The sequence below is a fragment of the Cucurbita maxima genome, unplaced genomic scaffold, assembly GCF_002738345.1.
Source record: "Cucurbita maxima cultivar Rimu unplaced genomic scaffold, Cmax_1.0 Cma_Scf00021, whole genome shotgun sequence".
Lineage (NCBI taxonomy): Eukaryota > Viridiplantae > Streptophyta > Magnoliopsida > Cucurbitales > Cucurbitaceae > Cucurbita > Cucurbita maxima.
In genome coordinates this window covers 509,534-531,954 of record NW_019272037.1, presented here as the reverse complement: position 1 = coordinate 531,954, position 22,421 = coordinate 509,534, and the positions used below count along the sequence as shown (strand labels likewise).

At 35.7% G+C, this 22,421-nt stretch overlaps 2 protein-coding genes across 2 annotated transcripts in view; both read right to left on the bottom strand.

Annotated features, from left to right (window-relative positions):
- LOC111495683 (vesicle-associated membrane protein 722-like) overlaps positions 1–10,416 on the bottom strand; it is a 12,898-nt gene extending 2,482 nt beyond the window's left edge. The window contains exons 1-3 of the mRNA XM_023145835.1: positions 9,929–10,416; positions 7,717–7,858; positions 7,520–7,640 (exon numbers count right to left, since the gene is read on the bottom strand). Coding sequence (XP_023001603.1) covers positions 7,520–7,640; positions 7,717–7,858; positions 9,929–10,118 — 453 coding nt within the window. The 5' untranslated portion in view covers positions 10,119–10,416. The remainder of the gene's footprint in view (positions 1–7,519; positions 7,641–7,716; positions 7,859–9,928) is intronic.
- A 2,191-nt stretch (positions 10,417–12,607) lies between these two features.
- On the bottom strand, positions 12,608–17,125 carry LOC111495682 (peptidyl-prolyl cis-trans isomerase FKBP17-1, chloroplastic). Its single transcript, XM_023145834.1, has 4 exons — positions 16,743–17,125; positions 13,967–14,089; positions 13,755–13,871; positions 12,608–12,899 (listed from the first exon to the last, which is right to left on the bottom strand). The coding sequence occupies exons 1-4, from the start codon at positions 17,046–17,048 to the stop codon at positions 12,750–12,752; spliced, it is 696 nt and encodes a 231-aa protein (XP_023001602.1). The 5' UTR covers positions 17,049–17,125; the 3' UTR covers positions 12,608–12,749.
- Positions 17,126–22,421: the final 5,296 nt, after the last annotated feature.

Genomic DNA, 22,421 nt, shown 5'->3' with positions numbered 1-22,421 from the left:
CCCCCCCCCCCCCCCCCCCCCACAATAAAGGCCTGATGGAGGTGTAAAAATGCCACAAACTCCTAATTTGTCTTCCCCATCTCAATTTTTCTTTTAAAAAATGTTCTTGTCACGCTCAAGCACCAAGTAACACAAAGTGTGCTAATATCCCCTCCCGCCTAGCCAGAAACAACCTACCATTACCAACAAAGGCAAGAAGTCAAGCATCAGCAACACGAGCGGGGAAAAGGGGGAAAAAGACACAAAAAATAATCCTGAAAGATGCTAACACCGAGGATTTGGAAAGGGTCAAGCCAAATATTGAAGGTTGAGATAGTAAACCAACAAATAACATAGATTTTCAATTTCTATTTTTGCATGCAACACCAGTTTAGCTGCACGTGCCACATTTCAAACTCTTTTCAATAACATCAAGAAAGTTAATCCTCCGTCACCAAGTAGCCATGTTACAATCGTGACCTTATAGATTTAATGTAATGGCCCAAACCCACCACTAGCAAAAATTGTCCGCTATGGGCTTTCCCTTTCAAGCTTCCCCTCAAAGTTTTTAAAGCACGTTTGCTAGTAAAAGGTTTCCACAACCTTATAAAGGGTATTTCATTCTCCTCCCCAACCAATGTGGGATCTCACAGTCCACCCCCTTCGGGCCTAACGTCCTTGCTGGCACTTGTTCCCTTCTCCAATTGATGTGGGTCCCTCCAAATCCACCACCCTTTGGGGTCCAGCGTTCTTGCTGGCACACTACCTTGTGTCCACCCGCTTCGAGACTCAGCCTCCTTGTTGGCACATCATCCAATGTCTAGCTCTGATACCATTTGAAATTACCCAAGCCCACCGCTAATAGATATTGTCCTTTTTGGGTTTTCCCTTTCGAGCTTCCCCTCAAGGTTTTAAAACACGTCTGCTAGGGAGAGGTTTCCACAGCCTTATAAAGGGTATTTCGTTCTCCTCTCCAACCGATGTAAAATCTCACAATGATACCAATTGTAACGACCCTAAATTTTCCCATTTAACCTAAGGTCGTTACTAAACATTTAATCCATAAACATTTAATGTGGAACTAACCTTTATCATAAATTCAACATTAATTTCATATCTCATTTATTACCTTGGGAATAAACACAAAGGACAGAAGCAAAAACATTATTGAATTAAATGCCCTATTACTAACCTATGGCCTATTAAATATAAATACGACTTAACCTATATTAACCTTTATTTTATTAAATGCAAATACAACTCAACTTATACTAACCTATACTATTATTAAATGCAAATACAACTCAACTTATATTAACCTATACTATTAAATTTGAAATGCAAACCTATCCTATGTCTGTGTCATGGTCTCAAGGTTGCAATGCCTCCGTCAGCCTTACTGGGGCGCTGCCTTTATCTGGAAAATGTAGTAGCACAAGGCTTGAGTATTTTAAAAATACTCAGTAAGTGACCCCCAATCGGAGTATTTTAAAAATACATATCCAAGCTGCCCGTCAGGATAGTACCGTAGAAAAATAGACTGTTATGATAGATCCCATCATTGCATTCGCATGTTCTTACATCATTCCCCAATAGGGGGTCACTTATTGAGTATTTTTAAAATACTCATACTCAAGTATCATGCTACTACATTTTTCCAGATAAAGACAAGGCGCCCGTGTAAGGATGACGGAGGCATCGCAACCCCGAGACCGTGGCACATGCATAGGATAGGTTCACATTTCAAATTTAATAGTATAGGTTGAGTTGTATTTGCATTTATAATAGTATAAGTTAGTATAAGTTGAGTTGTATTTACCTTTAATAAAATACAGGTTGCTATAGGTTGAGTCGTATTTATATTTAGTAGGCCATAGATTAGAGGACAATTAATTTAGTACTGTTTTTTCTTTTTACTTTGTATTTGTTTATTCCTAAGATAATTAACGAGGTATGAAATTAATGTTGAATTTATGATAAGGGTTCATTAAATGTTCAGCATTAAATGTTTAGTAGCGACCTTAGATTAAATAAGAAAATTTAGGGTCGTTACATCTAAGTATGGCTATTTTCTAGATTTTTTAAGGGGAAGGGCAATGATCCACCCATGACGCAACAAATGAAGGTATAAAAAGACTCCAGAGCCCGTGTCCTTTTACCTCTTAAAAAAGGGTGAAGAGAACATCCTGAAAAATGGCTAGAATAGCAGAAAGAAACAGAAGGAAATCAGATTATGCCTCAAGAGGGGCATTTCAAGGTTGCATGTCATAATCATTATGACATTACCCATACATTCTTTGTTTTTACAGGGAACCAGCACTTCCATTCAAATAAAGTCTAAGATACAAAAGCCAGCGGAATACTATCTCCCCAATATGATTGATAACTGGTTGAATGAAACGCTAAATTGTTGAAAGCTGAAACGGAAAGCTAAAATCCTTTGGGGTTCATGTCTAGAACTTTCTTTCAGGGCTGCTGAAGATGAGTCATCCAATGTTATTACTTTTTGTGGCAATGTACACCTTAATTCTTCTTGTTGGTGTAATAGCAACACCAAATTCTCTTGTAAATCCAATTTCATTGATCTAACAATTGGAAGAATTTTTTGCAAGTTATTTTCCATTGGGAGATTTGAATTTAGATTCTAGTTGGTCCTTGAGGTTTCAAAAGTGAAGTTTTTTTATATCTATGAGTGTCCGATCAAGCTTGTGGACACCCTTGACTATTGTCACATGACAATCGCCAGACACTACTAATTTGGTGGCCAAGTAAACTCGTGATAATCCAAAGTGACACATCTAATCCCAAATTAAATTTTATTTTTAATTAATCCCTAAAGTATTGAAAATAAATGAGAAGCACTGCAAAATGTCAAATACTGGAAACACCTTGCTCCAATTACTGCCAGCAAAATAACAGTGGAGAAAGAGTTGATTCTGATCTTCATAGCATACGTACCACGATACACCATTTGAGAGCAAAATGAAAGGACGATAATTGCCTTTAGTTTACTGCTAGTTACAAGAGTTAAGTTATCTTGGGAAAATAATTTAGAGGACTTTAGCCTTCTCCTGTCCAAGATATGGACAGTTCCAAAAGAGCATTAAATCATGACTTGCCAGAATAGATTCTGCAACCATCAAATTTCCTAATTTTGTTAACTCGGAGATTGGCCAAGCATAAATACATGAAGACAATTGAACAGTTTCAGCCCATTTGATACATTCTGTCTTTAGGTACCTCTTAAGATAAGGCTCATTCTACAGTCCTCAAAACAACAATTAATCACCGTACTCAAGAGTTAAAATGATATAGTCTAGGGAATTTGCTCAATAAAGCTCTCCCATCAAAGGTAGCGATGAGAATATGGCCTCTCCTTTCAAACTTTGGCTCATATCAGCAGTGAGCAATGTGCAACATCTGAAAATGAAGCTCAAAGGATTTCTGACACTAGAAGCATTTTTTTCAGCCAGCTCATGGGGATTGAAAAAATACTTGTAGATTATCTTTTTGCAAAGAGCTTCCAGTTCGTTTCAATAAATCCAACCCCATTTTGCCACAAGCACAAAGTTTCTCTTTCTCTGAGGCTTCTAGTAAACCTTCCAATTGACAGGACTTCCTAAGTATCTATACCCTCCCCCAGAAAGAAATTCCTAATCTTCTCATAGAAAACTACTGCCTTAGACCCTAGAAGAAATTTTGAAAAAAGAGAGTGAGCAGGCATACGAGAACAAAATTGCATTAGCATGCATGAGACTCCCTCCATTGGAAGGCACTACATATCTCCAATATAAAGTTTGATGAGGATTCTTTCTTCCACCAAATTCCAAAACTTTGAAGAAAAGGGATTCCCTCCAGAAGCTAATTCAAGATACGTCGAAGTCCAAAAACTATGAGAAAGCCCATGATCTCTAAGCATGTTCCTTCACATAAGAGTCATCATTATTTACACTAGCTATGACAGATCTAGACAAGTTAAAGTAAGGCTGAAAATGATTTCAACAAGAGAAATGGCTAAACAAAGATTGTTGCGCATGTGGGTCTTTACCAGAGTATAGAACGTTGCATTAGCAAATTACGAGTGATTAATGCACACCATATCCCTGCCAACCATCAAACCTTCAAAAGTACCAAACCACACACCTTTATCCAAAAGATATCTTCTTAATACATCAGCTGAAATCACAAGGAAGCGGTTAAGAGAATTGCTTGCCTAGGAGACTTCCAAAATCTTCAATACAACCTCTAGACTTGCTATTAATAAACATGAGAGCTGTATGAAATGCACACATGAACACAAGAGAAGTATTTTAACCTAAAGCCCTACTCAACAAAATAAAGAAATTGCAATAGGAAAACACAATTGACCATGTGGCACAAAGACAATCTTTCCAAACCAAATCTCCTAACTACATAAGTCAGTAGAATTGCTTCCTCGTAATAAGTTGAAGTTTAGGCTCCAAAAGTAGGAAACAGTGCCCTTTACTAGAAGTGGCAGGTCAACCTCAGTTAAGGCTGCCATATTCAATACCTCAATATATCATCTTTGCATTGTCAAACTACCTGCTGCTCAAGTGGTGAAAGTGGTGAAAGAAGTTATTACAATTTTATCATGACAAGGAATCGACAAGGAAGTAGCTTGCATCTGTTTGAAATGTGGTTTTAATACCAATGAAAGCAGGCAACCTGGAAAAGGGAACGCATAGAAGAGGTCTCCCACTGAGGGAAATTTTTATGGCAAAAAATCATGTACGGAAGTAGTAATATGGGATGGACTACAAATAGTCGTGGCCTTCAGGGTTATCATGCTTTTTGACAAACCATGGAAACATTCCAAAAAATATTGCTCTTGTTCACAGGTTAAAGTTGGGTGTTGAAACCATGGTTCAAAATATTGATAGAAATATCGATGTCCATGAAAATTTTGAAAAAATTTATGAGAACTGCTGACATTGATGAAAGTTTGAATTAGTTCACGAAACTCTAGTGGGGCTCAATTAGACTGTGATTGACCATTTTTAATAATCAAATCAAAATATATGGAAATGTTGGTGGCAACCAGAATTTTAGAGAACTTGGGAGCTAATTCTAAGATTGAGCTGATTGTCCTGAGGATAATCTTTTCATATGATACATTGAGCTGAGAATAAATGTAACATCAAAATTCTAAGTCAGTGATTTATCCTCAGCTCAATGTAACATCAAAATTCTAAGATTTGCTGATCTTGGGAGCTAACTGTCCAAAGAAGAATAATCTTTTCCTGGTCTTTCTTAAGAGTGCTATGAACTCTTGTGAAAACTCCAGACTCATCCATGATTTATCCTCAGCTCAATGTATCATATGAAAGAAAAATTGCAATTTGAAGAACAAATTACTATTTGAAGAACCCTTCTTACTGCTATGTAACCAGATAACAAAGCTCTTTTTCCTGTCAAGTAATATAAGAGAATCTCCTCCAGGTGTTTACGGGTCATCCCTTCAAGAACAAGGCCATTCCTTTCAATCAACATATCGTAGCTTTCATTTGAATTTTGCTGCGAAGGAAACAGAATAACATTACTCACACTGGAGAGTATTTCTGGATCTCCATTACATTTGGGTACTATGGTAATAAGAACTTCAAACCTCCACAATGGTATGATATTGTCCACTTTGAACATAAGCTCTCAGGATTTTGCTTTTGATTTTCCCAAAATGCCTCATTCCAATTGAGATAGTGTCTCTTATATATCCATGATCTTCCCCTTAATTAGTCATTCCCCTTAATTAGCCATGGTGGGACTCCAACAATGCTCTCCTCAAACAAAGTACACCATTGAGTCTCCCCTTAAACAGTCATATCTATCCATCTAGCACTATTCCAGACAACACCTCTTCTTTGGAGCACATTGCTAGTCCAATAAAACTTTACCACAGATATTCACTATGACTACACCTTCAAGGCTCACAACTCCTTTGTTCGACACTTGAGAACTTTATTGACATGGCTAAATTAAGACAAAAGCATGACCCTGATACCACTTGATAGGGACAACGAACCTCCACAATGTTATGATATTGTCTACTTTGAGCATAAGCTCTCGTGGTTTTGCTTTTTGTTTCCCCAAAATGGTCTCATTCCAATGGAGATAGCGTCTCTTACTTATATACCCATGATCTTCCCCTTAATTAATGAATGTGGGACTCCAACAATGCTCAACAGATGATGCTTCAGCCTACACTTATATTCTTTCAAGTTTTTTTTTTTTTTTTTTTGATAAGAGACATATATTCTTTCAAGTTTTTTTCAAAAATAAAAATAAATAAATAAAAATAAAAAAATCAGCCTACACTTCCTAGCTGGGGTGCGATCATACCAGTATTCCTATAGTTGGAACATTAACCAATGAAAAGATGGTTGGCTAAATATATGTGTGCAGACTCCATTTCCAAGATATAATACCTAGTAGACAGCAATCAGAATCCAGAGTATGTAGGATAGGGAGTTTTCTTTTGAGACGAATCTTGTTATACAAAGTTCTTTGATGACAAGAAGACGACAGAATGGGTTTCTTTATCCCAATCAGCGGCAAGACTCCATAATCTGGAAAGTAAAAAATTCAGGGGAATCACCCTGCTAATCTATGTTCAATTATTAAATTCAGACTTCTTGTTGTTCCTAAGGAGTTTTCTTTGGCAGGAAATTTAAGATTCCCAAGACAAGTGAAATTACGGTTTCCCTACCATGACAAGATCAAAAGAACCTAAACCTTGTTTTGACATAAATACAGACCCATAGAAAGAAGAGCCTCACCAAGGCAGGGGAAACAACCACAGCACACTTCAAAAAGAGCCTTCAACTTATAGTAACCACTTCGTACATACTTTCTCTAATGAGATTCAGTTCTTGTTAAAAATATGCATAGATCAACAATTAGGACCACGCATTCTCATCCCATATTGCAATCATCATGAAAAAACCATCAAAAAGTAGTTTCAAACAAACAAAATAAATTTTCTGGGAAATTTTAATCTTGTTTCTGGATATTGTAGATAACTGCAACACATTACAATAGACGTTCTTTACTGACTACACCCACATCTTACCAAAATTAAAGTTTGGAAATAGCTAATAGTATAACTTAAAAGGCATCATCGTATCAACATTGAACCCTACTTAGCAATATGAGCCAAACAAGAAATGCCTTCATTTGGACTCTAGTGGGTTGTGTTATGTTAGTAACAGTAGATTCACATTTTCTTCGATACCACCAAGACATCTGCTCTAGGGAAGCTAAAGGTCATTCAAAAATAAATTTCAAGCAGAAAACAGTGTTCAAAATGTGTTAGGATGTGTGAAATGTTTTAACAATAAGGGGGGAAAAAAAGAGAGATCTATTTTGTTTAAAGAGGGAATAGATGGAAGAGGTGGCTAGAGAAAGAAGCCTCAAGGCTAGAAATTTAAAAAATGTTCAAAAGATGGATCAAAAGTTTTGGATCCAATAGACACATCTAGAGAAAGGTTCCAAGATAGTGCGCAAGATAAAAATGAATGCTTACCTTTTCAATATTTTCCATCATAACACCTTTTACTTCTGAAACCTGAGCTTTCACCTTTGCAAGCTTGCTAATTTCTTCAGGATGATCAACACAGTACTGCATATGTTCCTTCAATTTTGACCTACATATAAAAAATTATATTTAATCAATAATGAATACCCTATACACCATCCTCAGCAAGTAATTTAATCAAATACCCAAATTCCTTGTTAAGACTATTGGCAGGAGCTGTGGCAGCCTTTCCCCCACCATATTTTGACACAAAATCATCCTTAACACGCTCTAAAAATGCAATAGGCACTTGTCTCCCAGCTGATTCAGTTGCGACTACACAGTATGCTGCAATTTTCAAAGACAGAAGAAAATGCAAAGCTGTTATTTTGGTTAAAGTTCACTAGTTAACGCAATGCTAGGCACACAGCCAAATATTTCATCTAGAAAAAAAACGAAAAAGGGGGAAAGCCTTATTTTTCAAGAACTCGAAGAAAACTCTCAGAAGAAAAAGAAGGAAATACAAAAATGTTTACTACTTCATCAATGAGAAGAAAAGGAACATAATCGGCAAGTTTTAGCATTTAGCAATAAGAATATTTTCAGAGTCAAACAAATAAGGTAAACTAAAAATTTAAAGATAAGAAACAGTTGACCAGAACGGAAAAACATCTCAAAGTATACGTCATGGGAAAGGCACAAATGAAAGATCTGCAGCATTCACAAACAACCCAGAAATAGCAATATATTGTGGGCGCAACCATCTAAGTAGAAACAAGACACAATTTGAATCATCTTGACTCAAAGCTGATACATCCCAAGTCATGATCATACTATCTAAGTCAAATCATTTCTAAGTGGGGCCAAGTGACTTGTCTATAGGTTTTCTTCATAGGTATCTTTGTTTTTGTTCCATCACACGACAAGATGGGTATGCCTCATTCAAGCAGTATCGTGCTACATTTAGTTTTTCAACCATGTTAGAAGAACATCCCAGATTGTTTGTGCTAATTGGAGGGTTTCAAAAAGCCTCTTCCTTAATTCTGTCACTTGTTTATTTCTTCGACAAAATATTTAGTCTGCCTATAATATAATAATGTACATGTCTTTTTTCTTTTTTTTTTTTTTTTTTGGATAGAACCGAGCTTTCATTGAGATAAATCTACAAGTCATTTTTCAATCTAACCCAATCATTTAAAGTGTCAATTTTACCCTTTCATTAAGTTTTTAAAAAAAAAATAATTAAAATATGATTATGCAGGAAAAAAATTATGAGAGCTTACGTAGAAATTTAAATTTTGTATTTTAAAACGTATGAATCAATTATTGAGTATAGTGACATCTCTATTGATTCCATTTTCTACTTCAACAACTGGATGCAACCTAGAAGAAGCACGTGCTCCTCAGAATTATGTGTGGACATCTCCATATGATTAAATTGGACTATGGGCTATTCCAACTCTATTAATAAGTTCGGTTTTATGTCATGTCATTGCTTTGTCAATGAATTTTAGGGTCAATGGCATAAAATACTTGATTGAGAAAACTGACCAGATGAAGAGTGAAATCGACACTTTTAGAATAAAAATACTAACGAAATCAATAGTACCACAAATATTAGAGACAAATTATGTAGACAAAGATCTAAGATAAATTTTGAATGAGAAATTTAATAAAAATTATAAATGAGCAAAATAACTGGATAAACTAGGCTATATTTGAGGATTACCTTCTTTGAACTAAGCCTAAGGAATCGCTAGATCATAACAAATAATCTAGCTCCCTAGAAAGTAAGCATTTTAACCCCTTGACGGCTCAAGATAGAAACAACAATAATTCGTGGAGTTGAACTCTATTGACAAAATAAGAATAATCATAATAATAATTCTCAAAAATACTTTTATCTTCTAGCTAAATCATGCTCCATCTTAAAGATCGTCTATTTTATATAGTAACCTGATTGGGAGCAACGGAAAGCGAGGTCCACAATTCGGACGGTGAAGAAATATTTAATCGTAAATGCCATAAATGAATCTTGAGCATATCTATGCCTTTTCCGTAATTCTTCAAGACATCGAAAGATTATCATACTCGCTTCCAGTGGTAATAAATTAAAAACAGGAGACAGAATAAGCAATGTAAGAAGAAATGGATGCTTGATCAATATTCTCCCATTTCTCAACATCCAAACAAAAGTTTGAAACGGTATTAACGACGGATCGGGATTCTTTGAAAAGAAAAAAAATCAGCTAAAGAAGCAAAAACATCCCTACAAGCATCATCTCTTAACAAATCACAGCCAGAATCAAAACACGAAGATAAACAATTGCAATGAAGACAGCAGAAGAAGAATAAAATATATATATATATATCTCAAAATTCAACAACGAAGAAAAAGAGGAGACGAGCAAGACTTACTGTAACCGTTATCGACGAGATAATTGAAGGTGTGGCCATCGCAATTGTAGGTGAATTTGTTATTGGCAGTGGGCAATTTCTGGAGGCACTGAAAAGCAATGGAATTAAAATTCCCACTGTACTCGGTATACTCAGAGAGAATCACGGTACCGCGAGCAACAAACGCGTAGATCAGAGACTTCTGCGCCATGTGTAAGAACGAAGCACAAATCTAGGGCTTCGAAAAAATAGTGGATCGAAAAGGAAAATCCTCGCCGTTTCAACAGGAAATCAAAAGAAAACTAAATCCCTGCTCTCTGGAATCCGATTTTGGGTGTAAAACGGAAGAAGAGAGAAGAGAAGAAGGGGGGGGAAAGCGAGGAAAGGTTCTTATGAAGAACAAAAGCAAAAGCGAAACCGGCAAGAGGAGAGAGAAAGAGAGAGAGAGAGAGAGAGAGAGAGAGAGAGAGTAGAAAAGAAGAAAAGAAAAATGATTATGGTTCAATGGCAGAGAGAGAGAGTTGAACTGTTGAAAGAACCATTTTGGTGAAGGTTTGAAAAGTGACAGACGACCCAAATGCAAAGAACAATCACTCCACCCACTCCATTTTAAAATTTTTATTTCTTGTACCCGATCCATTCAAACGATTCAAATCATACAATTTGGATTCGAAAGTGTTGGATGAAAGTGTCCCACATCGGTTAATTTAGGGAATAGTCATGAGTTTATAATCAAATAATACACTTTCTTATTGATATGAGGCCTTTTGGGGAAGTCCAAAAGCAAATCCACGAGAGCTTATGCTCAAAATGGACAGCATCATACCCATTGTGGTAGAGTCTGTTCGTCTAATAGATACAATCTGAGTTATTCAACCCAAAATTCTAAGTTGTTCCAAAATATTTCATCAACTCAAACCGACCAATGTACACCCTCTATATATTATAAAGTAAATTTATGGTCGATTTTTTAGACGTTTGTGAGTTGGTTTGGATTTAGGGGGCAGAACACCATTATAAGACATTTTAGGCACAACACTGTTATAAATTTATATTGTGAGCTCTTACTAAATTATGAACCCAAACCGAATCAACTCGAAAAAATTAGACTGTGTTGGTTTGATTCCACCTGACATCTTCTTTGTTATGAAATGAGCAAAAAAAAAAAAATTATATCCACGTTTTTTTGAAGACATCTCGAGAAACTTGTAATAGAACTTTATATTTAAAGTGATTTAGAAAATCTTCATCGAAAATCATATACGTTGAATTCTATCCCGTAAATACATCCAAACAGCACAAAGAACTTTAAATTTAATATTTTCATATTTTAGACGCTATAATAACTTTTTCAAATCGCTTAGTAGACGATCTAACTCATCTTATAATAATTCACGTATTTGACAAAATTTTAATATTCTTTTTTGATACATTTTATTTAGAATCAACATAAAGATGTATTTTTGTAAGAAAGTATGAATATTTGTGGTAAAATATATTTTGTAAGAAAGGTATTAGTTCCACATAAAGATGTATCACGAGCATATATCACAATAGTTACATTTGTATCTCATACCATCGATATGCTAGATTTTTCTATATTTAAAAAGTGTTCCCGTACATTGAAGATGATGATCTAATTGATTTTCTCTTACCAGTGTCTTCTAATGATTTAGAATTAGAATATGTTTCTAAAACAACTATAAATTGTTTGTGGTCATTGTCAGTACCGATGTAAGGCGAGAGATAAACCGATGTAACAGATCAAGCCCACCGCTGCAGATATTATCTGCTTTGGCTCGTTACATATCGTCGTTAGTCTCACGGTTTTGAAACGCGTTTACTTGAGAGAGGTTTTCATACCCTCATAAGGAATGCTTCCTTCCCCTCTCCAACCAAAGATCTCACGGGAACCAGCGTCTTCGCTAGCACATTGTCTGTCCAGTGTCTAACTCAATACAATTTGTAACTGCCCGAGCCCACCGCTAGCAGATATTATCCGCTTTTGCCTGTAACGTATCGCCGTCAACCTCACGATTTTAAAACGCATCTACTAGAGAGAGGTTTTCATGTCTTCATAAGAAATGTTTTGTTTCCCTCTCTAACTAATGTGAGATCCCACACGGGAAAACTAGAGCGAAAAAATATGACTAAATCCTAAAGATGAAATTAATAACCGAGAATAAATCGAACACTTAGTTGATAACTATAACTATCTTGATTGGAAGGATTTTGGTACTTCTTTAATAGTGTTTTGAAGGGGTGGAATACAACCGAAGACAATTAAATAGATTTGCAAAAATAAGTCATAATTAGTTTCGGAGATATCAATGAAAGAGCCAAATTTCTTACTTCAGCTATCTTAAATCCTCTATTATCAATCTTTTTCCAAGCCATAGAGATTGTCAAAATTAGTTTATTATCATTATAGTTATTTTAAATTCATTTGGACTATTCTCAATTGACCACGGTAAAAGTAAACGACAGTAAAAGAGATAAACAAAGAACCACAGTAATAAATTAACAGGGACAAATACTACACCTTTGAGAATCAACCATTCAATAAGAAAGTGTTAAATTTGACCAAACCTTTTTGGTATTCGCCTATTCTTTTGATATTTACTCAACATAGGGAGCTCAACGATAATCGACATGTACTGTTTCATTGTCTTTTAAAGAAACAATGTGAATTGGTCGGGGTTCGGTTTAATGGTTTTTGTTGCTTCCTTATTCTCCTTTAATCTGCTCTGCTTTTACAACATATGCTGCACAAAGCTCGTGTATAATAAAAGTTATGCATACAAAGTACAATCATATAGTACAGTTGAGTGAAGGGCTATTTTCAGGAACCTGGAGATGCAAACTTGTTGCCAAGATGCCTTACCTGAACCAGCTCGATGTCGAATATCAAAATCCCAAGGCTCGAACCTTCACCGTTTGCCAGACGTGTTGGATTAAAAATGGTGGTAAATAGCCTCTGCCTGTCAAAATACTGTGTCCAAACAAGCCTCATTGAATCAAACATTTAAAGACAGATCAATTTTCGCAATATACACTTTTATCTTTTTCTAAACAAGGACAGTAGGCGGCCAATCAATTTCCTCACCCCAGACCCTAGCTTATTCAGAAAATGACCACTTAATTTTTTGATTCTTGTGAATATTTTGTAAAATACTTGAACATTCTTAGTAATTCATGAATATAATTTAAACCCATAATCCTAAGGATGCGATATTACACGCTAAGTAGGCGGTTCATAGATAAGCTTATTACTTAAATTTAAACTTCACCTATATATATATATATATACACATATATTTGTCATAAACTTTCAATCTTAATTTTATTAAGTCCATGTAGTTAACACCGTGTCTTTCACTATTACATGACATACTAATTAAACTAATAAATGCTGAGATGCTAATAGTTGGAATGCCTTCAAGCAAAAGATTTCAAGATAATCGAGAACTATATCAGTATTTTTCTAAGTCAATTTTTTTTTTCTTTTTTATAACCAAGATGTCAAACATGCCTATTCCCCAACTTTTACCTCTACGTCCTTTTTATCATCCCACATCGGTTGGAGAGGAGAACGAAACATTATTTATAAGAGTGTGAAAACTTCTCTCTAGCAGACGCGTTTTAAAAAACTTGAGGGGAAGTTAGAAAGGAAAAGCCCAAAGAGGACAATATCTGCAAGCGGTGGACTTGAGTTGTTACAAAGTTGGTTATTTTTATGTATATGCAACCGGTGAGACCCAGACAACACACACACAGCATAGGGTAGCTTGTTCAAATAAGACAGTATGCATGAACCAAATAAAGAGAGGGAAACAGGAGTACGTACATTGGGTGGAATAGGTTCTTGAGATGTATTCTGATATCCTTGGGATGGTGGAATGATGACTCTACGGATGCCACCAACTTTCATGGATTTCACAGCTGCTTCCATTCCCGCAATAACCTTGACATTAATCCAAAATTGAGAGTCAATTGCTTTGCAACTAAAAGCAGGTTCAATTAGGTAGAGTGGTAGGATATCGACAACAACTGTCTTACTTTCCCAGAGCCAAGAACAAATGTAAAGGGAATGGGCTCCCCATTTTCATCTTTGTGATCATATGTTGTGTCAAAGCGCCATCCCTGCTTTGCTGCCAACCTTCCATAGTAATGAACCGCAACCTTCACGTTAATACTCCATAATAAGAATCTCTGAATTTCATACTCAGTAATAAAGTTTACCCCTATGCAATTTTTACAAGCATGTTGTTAGTCCAATCAACTTTAATAACTCGCATACAAACAAGCAGCCAACTCTACAAAATAATAACAGTAGAAGGATGGAGAAAAGAATAAAAATTGCACGCAGGGCATAGCTAGGAGTTTATCAAAGCAGGGCAAAATTTTACCCTCCAATTTTTTTTACAAAAAGTTTTTCAATTACAAACAGTCCAAGGGAAAAAGAGAATTGTCCCTTATTCCTTCTTCCTTTTAGTTCCAAGTATTTTTTCTGAATTGTAAAGAGTCATCAAAGGAAGAAAGTAGGCCACCACAATAATCAAAAGCAGCCTTGGAAAGAATAAGAAGATTAAATGACTCTTCACTAGTACACCAAGTGGCTACATATTCATCATTGGTCAAGTGCACTATTGAGGAATTTGTGAGTCTGTATGTCAGCTTTCTCACACGGCATGATAAAGAGCTGAAAAAGGGGTGTCGATTTTCTGTAACCTACAAGACAGAAAAGAAGTTGAAGGGTTCAACTCACACTAGTGTCTTGTCAGATAAGTCTACGTTGAGGTTCAAATCAAGATGTTGAAGGCATGGGGAAGTTAGTATATCGGCTAAGTAGCAGCAAGCTAATGCTATGCTATCCCTAGCCTCCTTTTTCAGCCATTACTTATAAATGTGGGGCTAGGGCCAACTTGAGAATCTTTTCCAAGACTGTACTTCCATTAAATTCGTTAAGCTTCTTATAATATCTGAGAATAGAATAGAAAGAGGATTTGACTTTTAGGTCATTGATGGATGAGTAGCTATGGTGGAGAAGAATGGTAATTCATTCTGTAAGAAGCTCAAGAAAATGCAGTCTAATCTTTAAAATTGGAACAGAAGCACATTTGGGAACAAAAAAAATCAAAATAATTCTATTTCCTCCATAATAAGAGAACTAGATGTGGAGAAGGAAGGTGGCAACATCACTGAGCGAAAGCAAGGCCAGAGAAAAAAAAAACCTTGAATTGCAGAATTTGGACTTGAACTCCAGAGAAGTCAGAAGTAGACTTAAAAATCCAAGAATTATTGGCCCAATGAAGGTGATGAAAACACAAGATTCCTCCATCCATAACTGTAACAGTCAAAACCCACCGCTAGCAAACATTGTGCTTTTTGGGTTTTCTCTATCGGACTTCCCCTCAAGGTTTTTAAAACATGTTTATTAGGGAGAGGTTTTCACACCCTTGTAAGGAATGTCCCTCTCCAACCGATGTGGGATCTCACAATCCACCCCCCTTGGGGGACAACGTCCTCGCTAGCACACCTCCCGGTGTTCAAAAAGGAAAGCCCAAAGAAGACAATATTTGCTAGCGGTGGGCTTGAACTGTTACAACAACATTTCCTATCGGAGAAGGAAAAACATAATAAATAATATTAATATCTTAGGTGGGCGGCTTTTAGACAGACAAGGAGATTGAAGATGAAATCAACGGATTTTTTCAGAAAGTGTTTCAGTAAAGAACCAGGCTGCAGATGGTTATTTATTAGTTTACATTAAAAGAGGCTATAGCTAAATTCGAACGTCCTTTTCGAGAAAATATTGCAGTTTCTGTCAAATTCGTGGAGAATGATTTCACCCAAGCCTGATAGCAATTTCAGATAATTACTCTAAAAGAAAACGTGGGAACTCGATCAAAGAAGATATCATATCCTCAAAAGGTTTCAAGAGTCTTTTAAGAATGGTATATCCTTAACGACAGCAATGTTAGGAATCACAAACCTCCACAATAATATGATATTATCTACTTTGAGCATAAGCTCTCACGACTTTATTTTAGTTTCCCCAAAAGGCCTATGGAGATAGTATTCCTTACTTATAAACTTATAATCATCCTCTTAATTAGCTCATGTGGGACTCCCTCCCAACAATCCTCAACAATCCTCGACAATCCTCGACAATCCTCTCCTCGAACAAAATACACCATAGAGCCTCTCCTAGGGTCTTATGATCATCCTCTTTATCGAGGCTTGACTCCTTCTCTGGAGCCCTCGAACAATGTACACCGTTTGTTCGAACTTTAATCACTTTTGACTACACCTTCGGCTCACAACTCCTTTGCTCGACATTTGAAGATTTTATTGATATGGCTAAGTTAAGGGCATGACTCTAATACCATGTTAGAAATCACGAACCTCCACAGTTATATGATATTGTCTATTTTGAGCATAAGCTCTCATGACATTTTTTTTTTCCCCCAAAAGTCCTCGTACCAATGAAGATTGTATTCTCTTACTTATAAACTTATGATCATCCTTTTAATTAGCCAATGTAGGACTCCCTCTCAACCCGCCTCCACAAGCAAATGCACGGGAGAAACCTACAAAATTCTTTATCCCCATTAGACAAAGAGGTCCAGTGTTAATGCTAACTCTTAAGCTTGGCGAACACGGTTTATAAAATCTGCGCAAAAGTACTTGTAAAGGTTTCTTAAAGCCATTCAGAACGCAACCTCAGAGCAAACCTTAATGAAACGAACGAAAATCCTAAATATCATTCAAGCTAATAGAACAAAGAATGTCATTCCAATTGCATTCCCAATGGATTTCGAAATCAATTCACCTGATCTCCATCGACGGGGGTTTCCCCAGAGCCAATGCGAAGCTCCAGCGCCTTGACGCCGGCCGAGTCCGGGAGCTCGAAGAACTGCGGTGCGGCAGATTTGGAAGGAGCGGCAAGAGAGGAAGAGGATGCCAAGGTTGAAATAGCGGAGAAGATAACAGCAGAGAGAGACAGAGCTCTTCTGGTCGTTGGAGAAATGGCAGGAATAAGAGGATAACGGGATTCGAAAGAGATGAAATCGAAGGTGGGATGGAGAGAAATGCATCGGCAGCGGCAGCGGATTGAAGGCAGAGATTGAATTGTCATTTTTCTTATCTGAAGCAGTTCAGTTCACCATAGCCTTATGCTTCCTTCTCTACTCCTCCCCACAAGCAGAACGAAAAATAAAAAGCGCGCGCACGCTGGTGAATGTGATCTGTACGGCTGACCCAAATTTATCTGCCCAAGTGTAAGTTAACTAGACAAGTCAACCAATCCAAATTATAAGGGTTGGGTTGGATTAACCTTTTCGATTGTTGTGTTCAATTTTTCTGAATCAGAACTAAATCGATTTCAGGCTCATGAGCAAAACCTTTCGTTGACCCAAGCCAAATAAAAATATATAAAATACATTAAAAATCTTTTGTATTAATAAGTTTGACAGGGTGTGGTACTAATAAGAATAACTGTGTTACAAATGTCGTATTGCCAATGAGATTCAAAAAATATAAGAATTTGTTCCGAATGGACCTATTGCCAAAAAGAAAGAAATCTTTCTGTATTAATAAGGGTGTTCCAAATGTACCTATTGACAAGAAAGTATTAATAGGGGATCCGTTTCAAATGGAGTTCCAAATGGACCTATTGACAAGAAATTCAAAAAACAAGAATCTGTTCCAAATGACCTATTGCCAAGAAGAAATCTTTTTTTATTAATAGGTTTGACATGGTACTGATAAGAAATTCAAAAAATTAATAGGTTTGACAGACTGGTACGGAAGAACTATGTTTAATTTCATAAATTATGTAAAAGTCAAATGGTCACCCATTCTTGTGGGGAGATTAGAGGGGATCCAGAATAAATCCCGTCCACAAACGTCTTTTGTCGGGAGACTATAAATACCCACAATATGTTGAGTAAAATTCAGATTGGTGGATGAATGTAATTCAGATCTCAAATTGAGACGTTTTCTTACAAATTTGAGCATCATATTTGCCATTTCTAAGTTTCAAGCAATTTTTGTGGTAGAATTGCACCCGAGCCATTCAATCAAGTCTTGATCAAGTTAGATTGTGGAGTGACTCAATTTAGAACAAGGTTTTCAAATCTTGCTTCTAGATTTTCGATCGTAAGAGGTAATCTAATTCTAGCCATATCTCTTGGTTGATCCAAATTTCGTATAAGGAGGTGTTAATTACTTTGATTCAAGGGTTCTTGCTTCAACAAAAGCTTAAGCTTCGATTGTTGGACTGAGAATTAGGGTTGCCTTATCAATTTGGTATCAGAGCGTAGGTTGGCATCTTTGTGGCCGACTCTAGAATTGATTTTATCTTTAATTTTCGCTATTGTTTATCGTTTCTTTAAAGTTGTCATTTATTTTTCTTACTGCCATTTACATCGTTCTTTATTTATTTTCTTACTGCCATTTACATCGTTCTTCATTATCTTTCTATTTTGTTCTTACTATCCTCTTAAAGATCATATTTAGATCTTGAAAAAAAAAAAAAAAAAATCCTTATCATATTGCTCTTAGTAAATAAATTTCAATTCTCATTTTTCCCTAAAGCATATAAATCTAGAATTGTTGTGTTTGATCGATTATATCCAAAATTATCTTTGTCTCTTATTTGTTTGTTCACTCCTTGTTTTATTTTGTTGTTACTTCATAATTAACTTATCTTGATTGCCTTGAATAACTTGTTACCATCAGAATTGCTTTACCCATATATTAATACCTTGATCATAATTTAGTCACTTTCCCAAATAGCCTACCTCTTTGTGTGTATAAACACGAGTGTCCCTGAGTGTAAAATCAGTGAGTTGAGTGTCTGAGGTCCTAAACATATTTCACTATTGTTTGTACAATCATGAACCAAGACGAGGAAAAAGGAGGGGAGATCAATGATCTAGTTGAAGAAGTCCAGAAGAATGATGAGGAACTGGAAGGTGGGATTCATTTGGCACTTATAACAAGAAGACTTGTTAAAACTAAGTTACGGAGAATGACGTTGATGATCAAAGAGACAACCTGTTCCACACGCGGTGTTTCATCAAGGGGACTACTTGTAGGCTGTCATTGATAGTGGAAGTTGTAGTCTTGTCATTGATAGTGGAAGTTGTAGTCTTGCCATTGATGGTGGAAGTTGCACCAATGTTGTAAGTACCATGTTGATTAAAAGGTTGCAAATTCCAACCCAAGATCATCCTAAACCTTACAAGCTCCCATGGCTCAATGATAGTGAAACAATGAAGTTTTTTGTGATGTGTTACCAATGCAAGGTGGAGATATATTGCTTGGCCGACCATGACAATGTGATAGAAGGGTTATGTATGATAGCTATTTGAATAGGTATTCTTTTGTAAAATATGGTAGAAAAACCACTCTGGTAGTTTGAGTTCTGCAAATGTATTTGATGATCAATTAAATTGGAGGAAAGTAAGAGAGAGTTTGAGGAAAAAGATTTAAAAGAAAAGTAAGAGTTGAGTGAAAAAATATAGAAAAATGAAAGAGAAAAAAAGAAATGAAAAAAGAGATGAAATTGAAGAAAAAAAGGAGAGAGAGAGTTATTTGGATACAATGTACAATACAATACAATGGAGGATTTTTGGTCTCTAACTATAACAACTTGGCATTGCCTAGTGTTTTTCAATCTCTTTTACACGAATTTGAATACATGTTTCAAGATAAAGAAATACCTCCCATTAGAGGTACTGAACATAAAATAGACTTTATTCCAAGTGAGACAAAATAAATTCAAAAGTAAGTGGAGGAGCTCATGGAGAAGGGCTATGTGTGAATGTTTGATTAATCCACCACACTTAAATCGTGTGAAAGTTATCTTATTTATAATCAAATAAATTACAAGGATATGGAAATAGTAATAAATAGAAATAACAATAAATGGAAAGATATAATAAGACAAATATTAGATATTTGTCTTATAATAAAATATCAAATATAATATATATGGTAAACTATAATTTATTACTAAATATCCTTAACACCCCACCGCAAGCTAAGCGTCGGATTTAAACGAACGTGAAGCTTGAATCTGAAAAATTCAAAGAGATTGAGAAACACTTTTCATGAAGATGATAACAACCCGGTTCTTGGCCATCAAAAATTGCAGAGGGATCGCCGCTCAGCGGCGATGCTGCCTTGGCTTCGGCGAGAATCTGTCTAACCCATGAAGAGGGATTGTCGCTTAACGACGATGCTGCCTTGGCTCTGGTGAGAATATTTCTAACCCCAAGAAGTAGAAGGGGAAACCTAGAGCAAGGGACAAAGACAATGTTGAAGCCGGAAGAGTCACCACATTGGGTGAAGGAGCCAATTTTGGCGAGAAGGGCAGTCGGAAGAGTCGCCTCATCGGGCGAAGAAGCCAATTTTGGCAGGAAGGGCGGCGGCAACTTGGTTGGCGAATAGGCCAGTGCGGCACCCAGATTCCGAAGGTAAATCTCTCCAAAAGGTTGATAGGTTTAGGTTAGGGTTTATGTGAAGGATGAAGGTTGATTGGAAGAAAATGAGAGAGACTATATTGGCCAAAGGGAAAAGCGATTTGGTTGGAAAAGGTGAGGTTGTATGTACAGAGTATGACAAAAGGTGATTTGGAGGTCAATAGGGTGGAGCCGAAGAGTAATCAATCGGCTTCGACTACGGCAGCCATGAAGACTGCCCCTGCGGCGTCAAAACCAGCAGGGGTGATGGAGAAGAAGATTAGAGGATTCAAAAGCCATTGAAAAGAAAGGATCAGGGTTGTTAAACCGAAAGGGCTCTGATACCATGTGAATGTTTGATTAATCCACCACACTTAAATCGTGTGAAAGTTATCTTATTTATAATCAAATAAATTACAAGGATATGGAAATAGTAATAAATAGAAATAACAATAAATGGAAAGATATAATAAGACAAATATTAGATATTTGTCTTATAATAAAATATCAAATATAATATATATGGTAAACTATAATTTATTACTAAATATCCTTAGCTCATGGAGAAGGGCTATGTACGAGAAAGTTTGAGTCCATGTTCTATACGAGACTTATTGGTGCCAAAGAAAGATGAAACTTGGCGCATATACATGGATAATAGAGTCATCAACAAAAGCACAGTAAAGAATCGACATCATATTCCTAGGTTAGACGATATGCTTGATTTATTGCATGATTCGTGTCTATTTATAACAAATTATTTTGAAATCTGGATATCATCAAATTAGAATGCATGTAGGAGATGAATGGAAAACAACTTTCAATATTAAGTTTGGAATGTATAAATAGCTTGTTATGCCTTTTAGGTTAACTAATGCTTCTAGTACACCTATGTACTTAATATATAATGTTTTGAGAAAATATATGAGAAAACATGTTGTTTATATTGATGATATTATAATTTATTTGAAGACTTTGATTGAGCATCTGGAGCATATTAAATTAGTTTTGATTATACATGAAAAGAGAAATTTAATTTTAATAAGGGTAGTCTTAGAAAAAGTTCACTCTATTGGCTTCATAGTTGGAAAGGTAGAGTAGCTTTAGATAGAGACAAAGTTAAATTCATTATGGATTTGCCAATACCAAAGTATGCACGAAAATTTCAGAGTTTTCATGAGTTAGCTCACTCTTTAAGAGATTTATAAATGATTTTAGAACCATAACTGAACTATTGAATGACTTAGTGAAAAAGAATGTTATTTTTAAATGGGAGAAATGTAAAAGAATACATCCAATTTTCTTAGGAAGAAATTAAGCAAACCATTATTTATTTTGGCTAGCTTTAATAAAACTATTGAAATTGAAAGTGATGTATGTGGTTTAGGCATAAGTGTTGTTTTAATTCAAGATGGGAAGTACTTAATTTATTTTAGTGAAAAACTAAATGGGCCAACATTGAAATATACCACCTATGATAAAGAATTATTTGTTTTAGTTCATATAGTGCATGTGTGACAACACTACTTATGGCCTATGGCCTAGAGAATTTGTGATCCATTTTAATCATGAAAGCTTGAAGTATGTGAAGGGTCAAAGCAAACTGAATCGTATACATGCAAAGTGGAATTTATTAAAACATTTTCATATGCCATCAAATATAGCTGATGTGTTATCTAAAAGGTACAATCTCTTTACTTTTCTTAGTCCAAAAATTCTTGGACTTGATCATATTACCGAATTATATAGAGATTGATAAAGATTTCAGAATTATTTATGCATCTTGTCTTGCAAAAAAAAGCTATGGATGATTATTATTTGTTTCATAAATTTTTTATGCTTTGTATTCCTCAATGCTCTATAAAAGATTTATTTTTTTTTAGAGAAGCACGTGGTGGTGCGTTAATGAGACATCTCAGGATTAATAAAGAATGTACCTAACAAACCTTGGACTAATATATGTATACAATTTGTTCTTGCTTTACTGCACACTACAAATGGTAAAGATTGTATTTTTTGTTGTGGCAAATATATTTATTAAA

Bases quoted from the DNA above. Each gene is read 5' to 3' on its own strand.
- LOC111495682 (XM_023145834.1), bottom strand. From the start codon at position 17,048: ATGACAATTCAATCTCTGCCTTCAATCCGCTGCCGCTGCCGATGCATT. The intron at 14,090-16,742 runs GTGAATTGATTT...ATTAACGTGAAG, and splicing joins CCCCCGTCGATGGAGATCAG to GTTGCGGTTCATTACTATGG. The intron at 12,900-13,754 runs GTACGTACTCCT...GTTTGGACACAG, and splicing joins AAGAACCTATTCCACCCAAT to TATTTTGACAGGCAGAGGCT.